Here is an 18,445-nt window from a genome sequence, read left to right on the forward strand (position 1 = left end):
CACAATTTAAACATTACAATTAGTTAAAAGAAAAAAAAATAACCCACACACTTTAAAAATGATTATGGATAGTTACCTTCTACCACAGGGTAAAGGCATGCTGGCACAGGGCTATTCTGTTTTCCCCTATGTATATTTGGGACTATGGAATAAAGAACAAGCAAAAAAAATATGTTAGGATTACCCCCAAATGCTTCAAACCCCATTTTAAAAACACACCTAGGTCTTGCACAGACCTCATCTCTCTCTCTCTCTCTCTCACTCACACACACACACACACACACACACACACACACACACACACACACACACACACTTAAAAGCCAATTGCAAAAAAGTTACCTTTCACTGTGGGATAAAGTGTTGTAGGCACATGCTTGTTCTGTCCCCCCCCCCCCCCCCCCCATGTGTGCTTGGGCCTTAAGGTTAAAGAATAAGCACAAATGTTAGTTTTACCCAGGTTTTTTTTTTAAACAGTATTAAGCACAACTACAGTTAAAAATGGTTTTTACCTTGGCCTGGTGGGGAACTTGCAGCTTAAAATTACTGGTTCCATGTTAAACAGATCACACTTCAATAAAGATAGCCACCATTATTTTACTGAGAGAGCATGGCCAAAGAGTGGCATTATATAATATATATTTTCAAAGTTAAAAACAGGGAAGATACCTTCTCCAGTTGCAGTCCAGCAGCCATTCAAGAAAGCTTCTGTTGAAAATACCTAGGTTTTTTATACCCTCCTAACCCATTGTTTCAAACAACTTCAACATAGTAGCTAGCAGGTTAATTTGATCACTGCAACTCTGAAATAATAGATCCGTAAAGACTTTAGGTACCCCTCCCTAGCATTGCCTTTTGTGATCTGGGGGTGGAAGACTTAAGCTGTCTCCACAACTGAGTTGCTTTTGGCTACATTTTTTTCTTTTAGTTAAAATACATTTTTGTAGGGCTTTCTTACAGTATTAACAGTAAAAGCACCAATCCTTAATGTAGCTGTACCCATTTCCATGTGGAGACCCTTTGCAGATATCAATAAATGTCTTGGGGTTTGTTTTTTTTAAACATGCTTCTTTCATGCTTAAGGCTTGGGATTTAAATAAAATGCTTTTAAATGTTTGATTGTCTTTAGAGCAAATGCTTATTCTAAAGTATGGGTAAAAGTTTGAAACATTTCAGTTTTGGGTTAGACCCTTAATTTTTTTTTTAAACTTTTAATGGCTAGAAAAAGTAGCCCATAGCATTTAACCATCTCCTGGGTCATATTTAAACTGTCCAATAGCGCTCTACCAACCCCAGGGGTTACATTTAAACTGTCCAATAGCATCTGCAAACTCCTGAGGTATTGTTTAATTAGATATTCATCAGAGCCCACCCATCCAACCCATCAAATTTAATTACTGAACATTAACCTCGACAAGGGTAAGTGGCCACACCTAAACCTAACCATTGACTAGAGCCCCTGGCTATTCAGTGAGGTGCAGTTAAACCATTGAGTTCATGTCTAATAAATCGTAACTGGGGGAGGGGGGTAATTTTTTCCTTTTATTTAAAAAACAAAACATTTTGAGGGGTTTTCCTTCCCCCGAGTTTCTATCCTACATCTTTCAGGGGGGTTTCAGTAAATGGGCCCCTTTATACAAAATGGATTCTCACAAACTTTATTTTTTTAAATGATTTTATTTAAAAGACATACAGACCATGTGTTCCACCAACACTTTTACTCATGTAAGGATCACACAAACCTTCTGACAGAAGATAGTCACAAAAGCTCCTTTTCAAAAGATATTTACAGCTACCAAGTTTTATATCTCATGTGTGCCCCCTCGCCATTCTCTAACTTCATCCTTTTAGACAGCTTACAAATAGTCTTTTTCTTAAGCAGGGTTCTGTAACTTTTTGTACGCACCAGACGTTCAATATAACGCTCTAAGCAGGCGTCTTTTGGCTTGGTCATGGTCTTTAAAACACTGTGAGGATCTTGACTGAATTGCACTGCATTTACCAAAGTCACCCCTTGTGCTAAGTGTTCTTGAGTTAAGCACCGACATTGCATAGCATCACCTACGGCAATAACAGTATTTAATAAGCTTTCCAAACACAGTTGAGCACATAGGCCCCGGAGCTTGCGGTTTATATCCTCTGGAGTCCAAGTCACACAGTCATGGTGCCGCTGGGCTGGCGCATCTATGACACAGCCCTCGCAGTCCTCAAAAAGCTTTTCCCTAGGACAGTGACTAAGGACGGTATAAACACCAACGCGTACAATAGAGCGCATAACTTTTTTACGCTTATGATGTGGCACTGGCTCAACTAGGTCAATGCCAAGCCACCCCCTGAATTCTTCATGGCCGTCATCCTTGGCATTCTCTTCAATGCTTTGTATCGGTGTTGAGCAAAAACAAGGTGGGCCCGGTTCGTCTTCCTTGTCTGATGCAATGCTGTCCTGGGTCTGAGGGTCAGCTAGAAAGGCATCGTCAAGCTGTCAAAAGATTGCCAGAAAGAAATAATGTAAGACGCTCTGGTCACTTTTTTTTTTTTTTTTTTAACAAAATCCCAGTTTCCTAACCCCATGATGCCCCAACTTCGATCTTTCATTTACCTGTTTGGCTTCTTTTCCATGCGTCTTGTCTGACTCCTGGGAGCCGTGGGCACCTTCCTCCTCCAGGCCATCTAGCTTGTCGGGCTGCATCGGGAGCGGTTGGGTTTCGGCATCAGATACTGGTGTATCCATCAGCGGCTGGGCCAAAGAGCTCCCTTCAACTTCTCCTTCCTCCTCAGAACTGTCGCTGATGTAGCGCTTTCTTCTCAGCACCAAAACAAAGTTGGTGAAAGAAGCCATGTTTCCACTCAGCGTTTGCACGCTCTCTGAAACACGCGCTCTTGGAACAAGATGGCCTCTTTTGTGTGGCGCTAGAACTTATGGTGAAACACCCTTTGGAATAGCACACACAAAATGCTCTGAGTGTCAGAGGGTGTCACGGGAAGCTCTTAGAGGGGTCACACGACCCGCTTCCGGTCTGGTCAACGGGCCCCGAACTGCACCCCCAATTGGTCAAAGCGATTCACGGGGCGGTCCTACAGGGGAAATATCCTTCCTTATTGGTAGAGGGAGGAGGGGCAAGTTCTTAGAGGGGTCACATGACCCACTTCTGGGCGACCCACTTCTGGGCGGGTCAACTGCTCCCCGATTGGTCAAAGCGGTTTGCGGGAAGGTCCTACAGGGGAAAAACCCTTCCTGATTGGTAGAGGGAGGTGGGGCGAGTCCTTAGAGTGGTCACATGACACCCCTTACTTCCGGTCACCTGCCCCTATTGACCTCGGATGTATTACCCCCAAGGGCGGGACTTCCGGTGACAGGGGACGGGCCTAGCGGGGGGGGGGGGGGGCGGTCACATGACATCCTTTACTTCCGGTCACCTGTCCCTCTTGACCCGGATGTACTACCCTCCAGTGGCGGGACTTCTGGTGACAGGGGAGACGGGACTTCCGGGGACAGGGGTGGGACTAACATTTGATTGATGGTAGGGGCCTTGTACTACTATTACGGACAGTGTAATTAGTATTAACACAATTTGTGACCCAGCACCACTCAAGTTGATTACAATGAGCAAAATGCCACTCCATCAGCTGAATATTTAACCATCCTAAGCAAAGTGGAAGCTAACTGTATTTACATACTTCAAAGGTATAGTCAAGTTAGTCTGGAATGGTATGTCTACACTATAGAGTTTTGTCAGAAAAATGGCTGTTTTTCCAAAAAAAACCTTAAAATACATCCACACTGCAATCGCATGCTTTTGAAAGAAAATCAAAAGAACAGAGGGGTGTTTCCAACCTTGGTAAACCTCTTTCTACAAGGAAGAAGCCTTTTCCCAAACAAGCTCTTTCAGAAAAAGGGTGTGTGGATGGGGAAGAGGGAGTTCTTTCGGAAGAAGTGGAAAGAGGAAAAAGCACAGGTGCCCTGGTGGCCACTCTGTACATAGTAATAACAGTTTAAATGTGAGAGAGCATCCATTCAGTATGGACATGATCTTCAAAAAAGCAGATGGCTTTTTTAATGCTCTTTGGCAGTGTGGATGCTCTCTTTTGGAGGAAGTTTTTTTGGAAGATCTCTTCCAGAAAAGCTTCTTCTGAAAGAAGTTTGCAGTCTAGATCTAACCAACTGAAAAAGCTTAAACTGGAAAGACTTATTTGTATTTACGCAGACACACCCCAGGGTCTCTCCCCACTTCCAGCTATCTGTAAAGGGCACATTCCTTCAGATCCTTCTCACATTTAAATAAGGGTAAAAGAGTTCATCCCACTTTCTGTTTAGCTTGAATAGTGTCAACAAAAAACAAGTCAGAAGTGACAGAGACGACACTGAGGCCAAATCCAATACAAATCAAACAAACACAAGGCTCAGTTCTCCTCTCCTTTAGAGCTGTTTGCACTGTGGCGCAGAGTCTAGGAGCACTTCTAGGGGGAGGCAAGCAGGGTGGTTGCTTTTAGCATCATCTATTCGAGGGCTGGGGTTTTTTGTGGGGGTGGGGTTGCTCTATTAGGGATGGGGAAGGACAAAAATGTTTTCTGCCCCAGTCAGCAAAGGGCAAGAACCGCTCCTGGGAACCTCACTGATTTCAATGGCGTTACTCCTGTTTTGTCCTGAAGTGAGTAAAAAATGTGTCTCTGGGCCTCCATGTTTAGAACTGATCCACCTTAATGGAAAATAAATAAATAAAAAGAAAGCACCACTATCCAAAGAGGAGCTGAGCCAACTGATGTGAATCTGGGAATTGTGCTGTTTGCCTTCTCTGCAGACATTCTCTCCATAAAAGTGACTTCTGATAATTGCTAGAAAAGAGCCGGGGCGAATTTGAGAGAGAGGGAAAAAAATCCATGACATAATGTCGTTTGGCACTCATCCACCATCCTGGCTGCCCTGTGGCTGTATCATTTTGTGTGTGCTATTCCAAAGGGTGTTTCACAATCCATTTGGTTTTGAATAAAAGGCAGATTTTGCTGGTGTGCTGGGGTTTCTTTCCATGGATGCCTCTGTTTGTGGGAAAAACACACGGCAGCTCTCAAATCTGTTCATTATATTCAATGATTGCATAGAGTCCAGAGTCCTCATTAGCACAGAGCAATGGAAAAGGAGTGGGAGGTCCATGAGTGGAATTTTAATTAAATGGATGCTCTTCAATAAGAATAACTGAAGAACAAACCACGAAGTCCAAAGCAAAGTCTAATGAGTAATACAATGTTTACAATTGCCCTCTGACATTCCCACTGCATATTAATTTGCATTAAACAACTACCACTATGCCACTGTGACGTTTGCATTGAAATGAGGTTTTGATAGCCAGCGGCATAATGTTATGGGGTCCTATTCTGGGTAATATTAGCATTGGTTGCACCCATGTAGAGTCAATAACAATACAGGATTGAGCTTTTAGCACCTTAATATCCAAAGGTTGTAAGATGAAGCTAGACATATTTAGTCTAGAAATCAGGTGCACATTTTCAGTAGAGAAGGTGATTAACCATTGCAACACCTTACGGAGGGATGTGGTGCATATTCCTTCACTTGAAGCCAAATTGGGCATCTTTTTCTATAAGGGATGCTCTTATTCAAGCAAAGCATAATGCAGAAATCACAGAGTAAAATTTTCTGGCCAGTGTTCTGGAGGTCAGACTAGATAATTGAAACACTCTCTTCTGGCCTTAAACTCTGTGAACATATGAATCAGTATATTAGTCTATTATTAAACCCCGAATTTGGTTTACATTAACATTCATGGGTTTTGTTGTCCTCTTTTAGGTCTATGTTTGATAGTTTTCAAATCTGTAAACATAAATGATCTTTGCTACCCAATAAGGCCCTACCAGAACTCTTACATCACTTTCAACTCTCCAATCCTCTCTTCATATCACATGGTTCTTGTCTGAGTTTGGTCTGATTAGCAATGTCAGATGCTGTCTGGTTCAACCTGCTTTTTTGACTGTGCAGGTGAAACTCTAGGTCTCACTAACAGATTCATGATGTAGGACAGGGACCATGTCTGGTCGCTCTTTGCAGTGTCAGGCACATCTCTGTGATGATATACATAAAATGACTACTAATAATGTGGAGGTTTCACTGTAACAACCTGCATGGAACATAGAGGGAGGAGCACAAGTTGCAGAAGGGAGGCATTTGGAGGTGGTACCAAGAAGTCAGTCTGTGTGCACATGGCTAGAATGCTGACTGCAGGGGCAGCATCTTGTAAATAATTTTTTTAACAAAGAGCCTGTTTAGATTTACAGTCAGAGTCTTTGCATGCAACCATAGAAATTTAGTAGGGACCTCAAGAGGTCATCAAATCCAGCCTCCTACACTGTGGCGGGCTGAATTAAACCCAGACCATGTTGTTACCCAGCAGGCAGTACCTGAGACATTCACAGACAAAAGCAGAGTGAGCAGAAAAGGAGATGGCACAGCCTGGGAGAGGGTATCGATAATCATCCATTGAGGATTCAATATGTATGAAGGGTGACAGGGAGCCAGGTGATAGCTGGAGGAAGCTGGATTGGTCCTGGCATGCATGCCAAGTGAGATAGAGATCTGGAAAATCCAGGGATGCGTTAGGTTCCTGAGGCAGGACCATTGCAGTCATGTCAGAGGCAGAGACATCTTAAACATCCATTAGAGCAGATTAGTGCTGTATCCTGAGGAAGAACTTTTGCCTGAGTCCAGGTCTACACTATATGCCAAAAATTCAACTTAAGATAAGCAACTCTAGCTAAGAGAATTACTTAGCTGGAGTCAACATACCTTAAATCAAATTTATGGGGTGGCCCCACTGCAGGAGGTCAATGGGAGAAACTCTTCCATCAACTTCCCTTACTGCTCACAACAAGAGATGTACTGGGGTTGACGTGGGAGCCATCAGCGCTTGATTTAGCAGGTCCTTACTAGACCTACTAAACCAAATCCCGGAAGATCAATCACCAGAGTGTTGATCTCCACATAAGTATAGCCACGGCCATAGGGATGCACTGAGTATGCTCATGTTCAGATACCACAGTGTGAACACCTAGAAGATGCTCCCTGGCAGGGGAACGATGGGAGAATGCAGCTGAATATGTGATTACCTAAGGGAGGAGAGATTGTCAGTTAGGAGAAAATGTTACTTTTTAGATAGGTGACCCTGTTTCCATCAGTGTCAATGTGAGTTTATCCCTGACATGTGCATAGGATGATTTAGAATATGATACTTTTCACCCAAACTTTCCAGCCTCTTCCATCATAGTCCTTTGGCTCAGCTGTTAGTGGGGCCATGTGAGCCCCCATTTTCTATCTGAATTTATAGCTTGTAGGGCTATTTGTACAAGAATGCCTGGTAGAGGGATGGTAGCAGATTACAAATCAAAGGAAAGGAATTTGCTCCAGAAGTTTGATCTGCAAGGATGGCTCATGCTGAAGCCTTCATTGGCAGTAATTAAACAAACAAATACTTGTACTTGCTGCCTACCATAGGCTGATCTCATCTGGTTCACAACTCTCCCTTGGTTAATATGTGACTCAACTGCAGGCAGTAATGCAAGCTGCTGTCAACAACATGCCCAGCATGTTTCATTGGGAGCAAGCTCTCCCTCCAAGTTTCCTGTGACGCGTTAGATCCTCCTTGTGTTGTCCCCCAGTGTGTTTATCATGCCATTGACACCTGTCTTCCTGCTCTCGAGGCTTGCCTCCACCCTGTCCTGCTGGGCCAGATCCTCTGGTCTCCCCCAATGAAGGCACGGAGTTGGGGTTACTACCCACCTCCAGAGCAACACAGATACTAAACCAATTCAGCTGCAGGACAGCTCAGTTATAAGTGATCAAAAGGGAAAGTGATCAGTGGGAAATCAACCCACAAAAGGGACCGAACTCCCAAATGAATCCATCTTGCTCTGTGTAAATGTTTTACACAAAGAAACCTCATGTTTGCCCTCCTCCCCTCAATAATAATGATTTACATTGGGCTTGATAATAAATTGTTTTTTATTAAATGCAAAAGGTGGGATTTGAATGGTTGCAAGTGAACAGTCAGATCAAAGTAAATTACTAAATTTAAATAAACAAAACCTACCAGTTAATCCTAACCCACTAAGAAACTTGTTTCATGCAAATTCTTACCCTAAGCAGTTGTTTTAAAAATCTCTTTCAAAAGATTAGCAGCATCCTAGCTTGGGCCCCATACTTCCCACTGTTCAGTCTTAGATGTTTCCAGCAGGCATCTTAGGTGGTGAGAGTGGTGGGAGGTTCTCGTGGCATCTGGCAACTGCCTCTGTTGGTTGTTTTCCTCCCTCTTCTATCCCTTTTGGCTGAGGCAGGAATTTGCTCAGTTCAAACTTTTCTCACAGAATGCAAAATGGGTTTCAGTGGCCTGGCCACATGTCTTTTTAGGATCAACCACAGCAGGGCCAGCCTCAGGATTTCTGGTGCCCGAGGCAGCCCGAGCACCTGCACCCCCCACCCCCTGCAGAGGAGTGGGGCAGCAACTCTGCAGAAGGGGGCTAAGCTCAGGGCTGTGAGGGCAGGAATAGGGCAGGGAGGCTGGTGGGAGAACAGCAGAAGGGGAAGCAGTGCAGCCCGCCAGAACTGTGAGCTGGGAGGTCAAACAGCAGGTTCAGGATTGGGACCATCAGAAATGGAGGTGGTCAGAGCAGGGGGTGAGGAGCTGTGGATTTGGCCACTGGGTTGGGAGGCAGAGCAGGGGAGTGTGGGATTCACCCGGCGGGGCTGGGAGGCAGAATGAGGGTTGAAGGGGCTGGCGGGATTTGGTCAACAGGGCTAGGAGGCAGAACAGGGGCTAGAGGGGATGGGGAATTGGGCTTCTGGGACTGGGAGAGATAGTGGGGACCAAGGGATTGGGTTGCCGGGACCAAGAGGTGGAGCATGGGCTGAAGGGTGAGGCTGTGCTTGTCCAGCTGGCACTAGGCATACTCAGTATAGGTCACTAATTAATTTGGGGCACAGTGGTGCCCTACACACCTGCATATTCGGTGTATGCCTAAGATCAGCCCTGAACCAAACTGGAACACACTGATCAACTAAACAGTAACAAATCCCCAGGACCAGGTGGCATTCACCCGGAAGTCCTGAAGGAACTCAAATGTGAAAGTGTTGAACTTTTGTTTCAGCTACACCAGACTAACACGGCTACATTTCTATCACTATTTTACTGTGGTTTGTAACCTATCTTTTAAATCAGCTTCTGTACCTAATGACTGGAGGCTAGCTAATGCGACGCCAATATTAAAAAAGGGCTCTAGAAGAGTCAATGGCAGTTTTGCCATTGATGTCAAAAGGGCCAGGATTCCTCAGATATAGTTGTTCTAACATTAATGTGTTGGACATGGGTGAGCTAGACGGAGGAGTGAAGCTTGACCGCTGGGACATACTCCCACAGAGAGGAGCCTGGAGATGGAATGAAGAGATGCTGGAATGCAAGAAGGAAGCATCTTTTAATAGGATCAACTTTTGGTCCTTTTGCTGACTACAAAGAGATGGAAACCAAGAAGAAACAAGGATTGTGCTCATGGTACTGCTGTGTTTAATGGTATAAAAGATGTTAACATGACAGTGATGGAGTGTGTCTGATAGGCTAATTCTGCTACCTGGCTGCACCAAGAGGATGGACCAGGTTTAATTAAAAATGAAGCCCTGCTGGGAAGGAGGTGGGTGGTGACTATCCAGGAAAAAGAGTAAAAAACTCTGCAGTTACTCTGTGGGTATAAGGAAGAGGAGAGGTGGGCAGGGTTGAAAAAGAACCAGAAAGATGGAAGAAGGGGGAAGGGGTGTTGGCCCTGGGATCATCCTCTCAACAGAGAAGTCTGGAAGCAGGCCAGGAGAGATATGGAGCAGCCCGGGTGTGGAGTAAGCGCTGGTGGAAAGGAGTCCTAATGAAAAGGCAGGATCTGAGCTTCTAGCAGCAGGAAGGGCAGACGCTGGGTTAAAATTAACCTTTTTGTCTGGAATTTGAGAGATTCCAGGGCAGAGAACCCTAGCCCTCAGAATGGGCGAGTTTTGAGAGGCCGTGGAAGAGGGCTGCTGACAGTAGCAAGAAGTCTAAGGGCTGAGGCTCCAGAAATGAGGTCAAGTATGCCCAGAGTGAAAGAAGTGAGGCCCACAAGGCCTGCAGATGAGGCCAGAGACCTTTTGTGAGGACACCGGATTGTTATTTGTTGGACTTGCCATTTCCCCAGACTGGGTGGGACTAATGCGTAATCTGTCTGAAAGGCCAAGTTGTGAGAAGATCCAGACCATCCTGGGACCAGAGCAAAGGTCTGGAAGTGGCTCTGGAGATAACAGTGCTACTATGCCACATCCAGCCACAAGGGGGTGCACCTCTGATGGTGAGTCAATTCTTTTGCAATGACTCTGTCACTGTATAACACTAAACAAGTTCCACATGGTTCAGAGTTTTGAGTATAAAGACAGGGCAAACAAGTCATTAAAATCATTTTATTCTTTTATGAAAGACCGTGTGAGGAAAGGAAGAAACAGCTAGGCTGTGTCTACACTGGGCCATGTATTCCGGAAAATCAGCCGCTTTTCCGGAATAAGCTGCGAGCTGTCTTCACTGGCCCTTGAATTTCCGGAAAAGCAACGATGCTCTACTGTACAAAATCAGCCGCTATTCCGGAAAAACTACTCTGCTCCCGCTCGGGCATAAGTCCTTATTCCGGAACACTGTTCCGGAAAAGGGCCAGTGTAGACAGCCCAGTAGTCTTTTCCGGAAAAAAGCTCAGATCGCGAAAATGACACTCGGGGCTTTTTTCCGGAAAAGTGCGTCTACATTGGCCACGGACGCTTTTCCGGAAAAGGGTTTTTCCGGAAAAGCAACCTGCCAATGTAGATGCTCCTTTTCTGGAAAAACTTAAAACGGAATACCATTCCGTTTTAAGCAGTTCCGGAAATTCATGCCAGTGTAGACGTAGCCCTAATGTAACTGATAGAGGGCCACTGTGGTCCATCTTAATCTGACTCCCTGTATTACCTAGGCCACAGAACAATCCCTTTTGAACTGGAACAGAGCCTGCAGAAGATCCAATCTTGATTTAAAAGCCCTTATTTCCTTTCCCTTTAGGGAGTGTTTATAAGCAAAATCCTCAATGTGACACCATTTAGATGGTATGAAAGATACCAGCTGTCCTTTTTATGAGGAGAAAGAGGAAAAAGAGAGCTGAGAGGGGCAAGATCTATTGTTGTTCAAGTCCAAACTTTTCTCCCTGACAACAAAACCAGACAAACACGCAAAAGGGGAGGGGAAAGAATAGCAAAGATTGCAAATGTAGCTCCTGTCGCAGGTGCTGATTCTGAATCGGGGCTTGTCTACCGGGAACATTAGAGTGCACCCAAGCAGGGTGTGCCTCTCCCATGTACTACATGTCAATTCACAAACACTACTGCAGTGCACTCGGGGGTTAGCAGGGGGGTTGTCTTAGTCCCATTTCAAAGAGCAGTTGGACTCACACAGAATGGTCTTTGTCATTGCTACCTGGTCTGAAGAGTTCCTGCAACAGAGTCAGTGCAGGAACAGGAGTGAGAAGAGGCCGGTAATTCTGGAAGAGTTTTGCTTGAAACATATCCCTGCCAGTGAACCAAAAGAGAGCTCCAACCTGAGAGGCCCATCTGGGATTGCATGAATGACTTTAGATTCTTTCAGATCCTTTCTTCTTTGGTTAAATCTGCAGTCATGCTTGGTGTTACATAAGACTTGACATTCTAGAGATGAATGTTTCAATAACTGAGAGGCTCAGTGTGGCACTTCCAAGAATAGTATGGGGACAATAGATAAAACACTGTTAATTAAGCATGAGGTACCTCCCTGAGGGTGGAGTTCAGCATACCAACCCTTCCTGTTTGTCACTTGAATGTCTGGCTGCTATTCAAGGGCAAGATGAGAGGAAGTATGGCCTAGCTGATCGGTAGCCAGCCTTTTCCAGCTCTGCTACTGACTTGCTGTGTGGCCTTATGGCCAAGTCATTTAACCTTTCGGTGACTGTTTACCAGTCTGCAAACTGACGATGATAATATTTACCTCACCAGGGAGTGGGGAGGCTTAATTATACCTAGACGGATGTGTGCTAGATCAGAACAAAGTGTTATTATTACTAAATCTTCCTGGAGGTGCCTGCAATGTCTCGGATTTGTTCATACCCCAGGTTTTGCACCGTGGGCATGAGAACGATTAGAAAAGAGCATGTTTAAGCAGGGGCAAGAATGTTGGGCCAAATACCTTCAGGTTACAGTGAAATGGATGATGGAAAAGCCAATTAATTTTTTACAACAGGAGAAATAGCCGAAGGATTAAGAAACATTAATTATTTATTGAACTGCTGCCTCTGCAAAAAAGAAAAAAAATACACATCACTCAGGGCTCAGTGGGATAACAACCCTGGTAATCCGAGCTCCAGATTTGATAGTGTTCCTTGTGCAAAGGTCAATTAAAATACAACAAAAAAAGTGCAAAAAATACAGAGGGGCAGTTGGAAAAACAAATAAGTCTCTGTAAAGGTGTGGATTCGAGTTAGAGCCTCGTCCACAGGGCTAGGTTTTGATCTCAGTTACACTGTAGTAAGGGCTGTGAATCACTGTAGCCCCACAAAAAACAAATGAGCTTTGCTGATTTACATCCTCTGAAAGTCTAAGCATAAATCTCATGGAAGTGCAGCAGAGTCACTATAGAGTTTCATAGTGGGATTTGGCTCCTACCTCCCACTGGAAGTGCTTATACGCTTTCACGCATCCAACTATTAGGCTATGTCTACACTATAGCCTTTTTGCAGAAAAACATATTCAAATGAGGCTAAGCGTGGAATATTGCCGCACCTCATTTGCATAATTAATGAGCGCCCATTTTTGCACAAGAGGCTTTTGCGCAAAAAGGAGCCGTCTACACGTAAAAACTCCCTCTTGTGCAAGAGCTGTTCTTCCAGGAAAAAAATGCCGAAGAATGGCTCTTGCATAAAAGCCTCTTGCACAAAAAAGGGTGCTCATTAATTATGCAAATGAGGTGTGGCGATATTCCACACTTAGCCTCATTTGCATATGTTTTTCCACAAAAAGGCTATAGTGTAAACATAGCCTTAGTGTCTAAATCACTGCCCATTGAGATACTCCCAATGGCTTCATGGGCCTTGGGGTCAAGCCTGTTTTCACAGTTCTTGAGGGGCTCAGGTCTGTGAGGCCAGGTCTACACTAGGGAGCAATGTCAAACTAAGGTATGCAACTCCAGCAACGTGAATAGCATAGCTGGAGTCAACATACCTTACTTTGAATTATACCAGCATCCCCACTGTGAGGGGTTGACTCTCCTTACTCTTCTCAAGCTGGTAGAGTACCAGAGTCTACAGAAGCACAATCTGCTGTCGATTTAGCATGTCTTTACTAGACCTCCTAAATCAACACCTGGGAGATTGATCTCCACAGTGCCGATCTCCCAGTAAGTGTACACAAGGCCTGAAGCGTCTTTCCCTCCCTCCAGTGACAGAGAGACTTGCTGGTGTTGATCTATGTATTAGCTTCCTGCCACCATCAGCCTATTAGCCACCCAAACTATCTCCTTTGGACTATGCCAGCCCTTCTTTTGCCTTGAAGATGAACAAAAGCCTCAGTCCCTTTGAACAGTTCCCCCAGTGGCATCTGGCCACTTATCCACTGAACACTCACAGAAATACCAGCCCTGCTATCCCCAAAGGAACAGTCTAAACACCAACTCTAATGATTCAACTCAGGAGCAGCTCCTTGTAGAATACCACAGTACTGAGTAATATTTATAATGCAAACATTATGTTTTTAACAGTGTTATAAGATTCCAGAGATAGCCAGAAAGGGTAATGGAAACAAATGGGTTATGTATAAAACAAAAATCATAACATGATTTTTAGAGATGACACTTAACAGGCTAACCTGTGTCTAATAACTTACCCCAAATATCCTTTGTAGGATTTCAATCAGGCCTTGTTGCACTCCCATTTTCATGAACGTAAACATACTTTCTGTTTACTTCCTGGGATATGGAAGTGGCTCTTTTGCTTCCTATATATATATGCCACCAAAGTTCATTGTCTTTGCATAAGCCTGGCTAACCCCCATGGCTGGTTTTTCCCCTGTGTTCCTTTCCTGTGTTCGCTTACAAAGCTCAGTTTACATTTTGTCAGAAGGGTACACATCTTACTTCCCGTCTGGAAGAAAATCTGTTTTCCTCTTCAGTAGGTGTCAGACTATAAACATATTTTCATAACTTATACACAAACTCTTGTGTACAAAAGTCTCAGAGGGGTAGCCGTGTTAGTCTGTAACTTTAAAAACAGGGAGTTCGAACTACCGGGCATTTAAAAATGGCGGTGCCCGGGAACATGAGAATAAAGCCCGGGATATTTTAATCCCAGGCTTCATTTGCAAGTTCAAATGACTACATTAGCCACCCTAGTTCGAACTAGGGTGGCAGTGTAGACATACCCTAAAAGACTAACAAAAATATTTATAGTATCATGAGCTTTCATGGGCAAAACCCACTTCTTCAGGTGATCAGTTGGAGAGGAATAAGCATACACAATATACATTTTGCAATTATTGTGAGAAGCAGTATGACTCAAGCTTTTATTAGAGTTCAGTCACATGGCCCTCTTTGGTGAACTAGACTGCACATGCCCAACTGAGGAGATATCTATAACTTCTATGTTTGTTGCTCTCCTCTGGACACTTTCCAGTGTATTCACATCCTTCCTAAAGTGTGGTGCCCAGAATTGGACACAGTACTCCTGCTGAGGCCTTGCCAGTGAGGAGTAGAATGACATTAATACACTGCAGAATGATATTATCCGTTTTTCCCAGCTTCATCATATTGTTGACTCATATTCAATTTGTGATCCACTCTAAACCCGTATCTTTTTCAGTAGTACTATGAGCTAGTCCATTAAGCATTTGTGCATTTGATCTTTCTTTCCTGAGTGTAGTACTTTGCACTTGCTTACTGAATTTCTTCTTGTTGATTTCAGACTAACTCTATTTATTGTCGGGGTTGATTTCAATTCTAATCATGTCTGCCAAAGTGTTGTAATCCCTCCCATCTTGATGTCATCTGCAGATTTGATAAGCATACCATCCACTCCATCTTCCTTGTCATTAATGAAAATATTGAAAAGTACTGGACCCAGGACTGACTCCTAAGGGATGTCATTGGATACATTATCTTGCTTTCAGTGAGTCTATTAATAACTGATCTTTGATTACAGTCTTACAACCAGTTATGTTCCCATTTTATACTATAAGGGTATGTCTAGACTGCATCTCTCTGTTGGCAGAGGGATGCAGATTAGGCAGATTGACATTACAAATGAGGCAGGGATTTAAATATCTCGTGCCTAATTTGCATAAAAATGGCCTCTGCGTTTTGCTGACTCAGCATTTTGTCGGCAAAAAGCAGCAGTCTAGAGGGGGATTTGTCGCGAAAGAAAGCCTTTTTCGACAGATCCTGTAAACCTTCTTGCAGGATCAATACTCCATTCATCTGAAGAAGTGGGTTGTACCCACGAAAGCTCATGATATCATCTACATGTTTTGTTAGTCTTTAAGGTGCTGCTAGACTATTCGTTGTTTTTTAAGTTCTTAACTACTGTGACAGGGCCAGGTTGGAGGACTGCAGGAGAGTAGCAAAAGGGAAATATATTAAATAGGTCCCTTTTCTCAGGGCTAATCCAGAGCCAGCAGGAATATGCCAGTCTCAATCAGGCAATCAGGACAATTAAAACACCTGGAGTCAATTAAGAGGCTTCTAAACTTATGAGAGACTGACTAATCAGGACACCTAGAGCCAATGAAGATGTAGTTGAGACTGATTACAAAGGGTAGCGCTCTGCATGCACAAACATTGAGGAGAGAAGGTGCTGTGAAGGGGCTGAGAGGAGCAAGTGCAAGCTGGTACCAGGAGAAGGAGCCTGTGGTAGGGCAGGTGTTGAAGGAGAGGGGGGCTTTTGCATGAAGTGGATGAGAAGTTGGATATGAGTCAATAGTGTGCCTTTGTAGCCAAGAAGGCTAATGGTATTAGGTTACATTAAAAGGAGCATTGCCAGCAGATCTAGAGATGTGATTATTCATCTTTATTCGGCTCTGGTGAGGTCACATTTGGAGTCCCGTTCTGGGCCCCCCACTACAAAAAGGATGTGGCTGCATTGGAGCAGGTCCAGCGGAGGGCAACCAAAATGATTAGGGGGCTGGAGCATATGACCTACGAGAAGAAGCTAAGGGAGTTAGGTCTGTTTAGTCTGGAGAAGTGAAGAGTGAGGGGAGATTTGATAGCAGCCTTCAACTTCCTGAAGGGAGGTTCCAAAGAGGATGGAGAGAGGCTGTTCTCAGTAGTGGCGGATGGCAGAACGAGGAACAATGGTCTCAAGTTACAGTTGGGGAGGTCTAAGTTGGATATTAGGAAAAACTATTTCTGTAGGAGGGTGGTGAAGCACTGGAATGAGTTCCCTAGGGAGGTGGTGGAGTCTCCATCCCTAGAGGTGTTTAAGTCGCCACTTGACAAAGCCCTGGCCGGGTTGATTTAGTTCGGATTGGTCCTGCCTAGAGCAGGGGGCTGGAATTGATGACCTTCTGAGGCTCTTCCAGCTCTATGGTTCTATGATTCTATGCAGGATCAGTGCCCTAGGGTAAGGCAGCTTTAACTTACATCCACTGCCAATAACCCCATGAGATTGACAACAGCCTCCAGAACACAGCCCCACGCTTTTCCTCACCACTTTCCATGCCCTCTCCAGCAGCAGCAGAGAAGGGTTGCAAGAACTTCTTTACCAAATGTGTGCTACTGAAAATTGTCTATGCAGGTTTCAGGGTGCAGTGCAAAGCAACAACACCTCCATATAAGGCCTGGCCCATTGTGAATTCAGCAAAATCTAGGTAAATATCCATTCCCAGCCTATAGATTCCCAGATTCCCTTAAGCCATCATGCCCATCACCTCTGCATTTGTCCTACCCAGATGCCTTGTGCAAGAGGAGCTTGCAGGGTCAAGAAACAGTACAGCTACAAGAAGGGGAACATTGGCTAATGCAAGCGTTTGTGTTTACAGAAGCAGGATTGAGTGACTTGGTTTCCAACCTGGTCCTCAGAAGAACAAGCAATGTAACTGGCATGGCTAAACAAGCACCACCCTCACTCACAGCAGGCAGCTTGGGTGCAGTATGTGGGTGGGTATGTCTAGACTACATGGCTCCGTCGATGGAGCCATGTAAACTAGTTTACCCACTTCATTAAAATAAACATGGCCGCCATGCTGTGCCGACGATCAGCTGATCCTACACTGCGTGGCAGTCTAGACATGGATCTGTCGGCTGGGGAAGCCTTTGCTGACCGATCCCTTATGCCTTGTGAAACGAGGTTTACAGGATCGGTCGGCAAAGGCTTCTCCAGCCAAGAGATCTGTGTTTAGACTGCCGCACTGTGTCGGATCAGCTGATTGTCGGCACAGCATGGCGGCCATGTTTATTTTAATGAAGCGGGTAAACTAGTTTACATGGCTCCATCGATGGAGCCATGTAGTCTAGACATACTCACCCTGAGAAACTTGCACCAATTATACTGAGCCTGAAAGAGAGAACTTGGCCTAGCCATTGGCCTTAACAAGGTCTTTGGATCCAAGAGACCCTCTTGAGGACAATCAAGAGCATCTTTCTTCTTCATCATCATCACTACAATACACATTACAAATAACCATGCACCCTCCCACCTCTGATTTAAACCGCTAACACTGTTTTTTCACCTTTACAAAATGGCACACAAAGAGAGATTAAAAATGACATGTTTCGCAATAAGGACAAAATTCAGGTCACATATATGTTGGAGCTGGTTTGGGACTGTTGATTTTAGTCTCAATGTTGTTGCTCACTCACCCCATGACTGGACAGATAATTGAATCACTTCATGCCTCTGTTCCCCCATCTGTACTATTGGAACTCCAGGTTGTCTCCTTCCCCGGAGCTTATAAACCATGTTGAGCTCTTCATATGAAAGAGCTACATAAACTTGAAGGATTTAAAGGGGGGAAATACAAGGTGGCAGAGTTCTGAGTGTTTGGCGGCTCTGTGGGGCTGAGGGAAGAACAGCTGAAGTAACTGCTGTGGACTTGGCCTCTAGAGGCTTGCAGGGTGTTTGAGCCTTTGGAATGGCATAAGAAACCATGCATAGTTATGTACATTTATACTCCCAAAACATAAGCTGTCTGTCTTTGCCCCTGGAGCCAGAGCACTGCTACCCAGGCCACAGGATAAGGTAAGCAATTTGACTGGATTCATTGACTGCCTCCTGCATGAGGTGACCAGATTTTCCAGATTTTCAAGTGGAAACACTGAGCCAAATGCAGCAGGAAGGGAGCAGTGCAGGGGAAGTGGGGTGCACAAGAGGCAGCTGCGTGGAGTTGGAGGCTTACTGGGAG

The 18,445-nt window shown here is 44.6% G+C and overlaps 1 protein-coding gene across 1 annotated transcript; it reads right to left on the bottom strand.

Annotated features, from left to right (window-relative positions):
* Positions 1-1,777: 1,777 nt before the first annotated feature.
* On the bottom strand, positions 1,778-13,993 carry LOC149521700 (uncharacterized). Its single transcript, XM_089773280.1, has 2 exons — positions 13,940-13,993; positions 1,778-2,479 (listed from the first exon to the last, which is right to left on the bottom strand). Exons 1-2 carry the CDS (start codon positions 13,991-13,993, stop codon positions 1,793-1,795), a joined length of 741 nt encoding a protein of 246 aa, XP_089629406.1. The 3' UTR covers positions 1,778-1,792.
* Positions 13,994-18,445: the final 4,452 nt, after the last annotated feature.

The sequence above is a fragment of the Pelodiscus sinensis genome, chromosome 25 (genome assembly GCF_052426305.1).
Source record: "Pelodiscus sinensis isolate ZL-2025 chromosome 25, ASM5242630v1, whole genome shotgun sequence".
NCBI classification, from domain to species: domain Eukaryota; kingdom Metazoa; phylum Chordata; order Testudines; family Trionychidae; genus Pelodiscus; species Pelodiscus sinensis.

Excerpts from the sequence above, each read along its gene's own strand:
- LOC149521700 (XM_089773280.1), bottom strand. The coding sequence starts at position 13,993 with ATGAAAATGGGAGTGCAACAAGGCCTGATTGAAATCCTACAAAGGATA. Across the intron at positions 2,480-13,939 it reads TCCTACAAAGGATATTTGGG|CTTGACGATGCCTTTCTAGC; the intron begins GTAAGTTATTAG and ends ATCTTTTGACAG.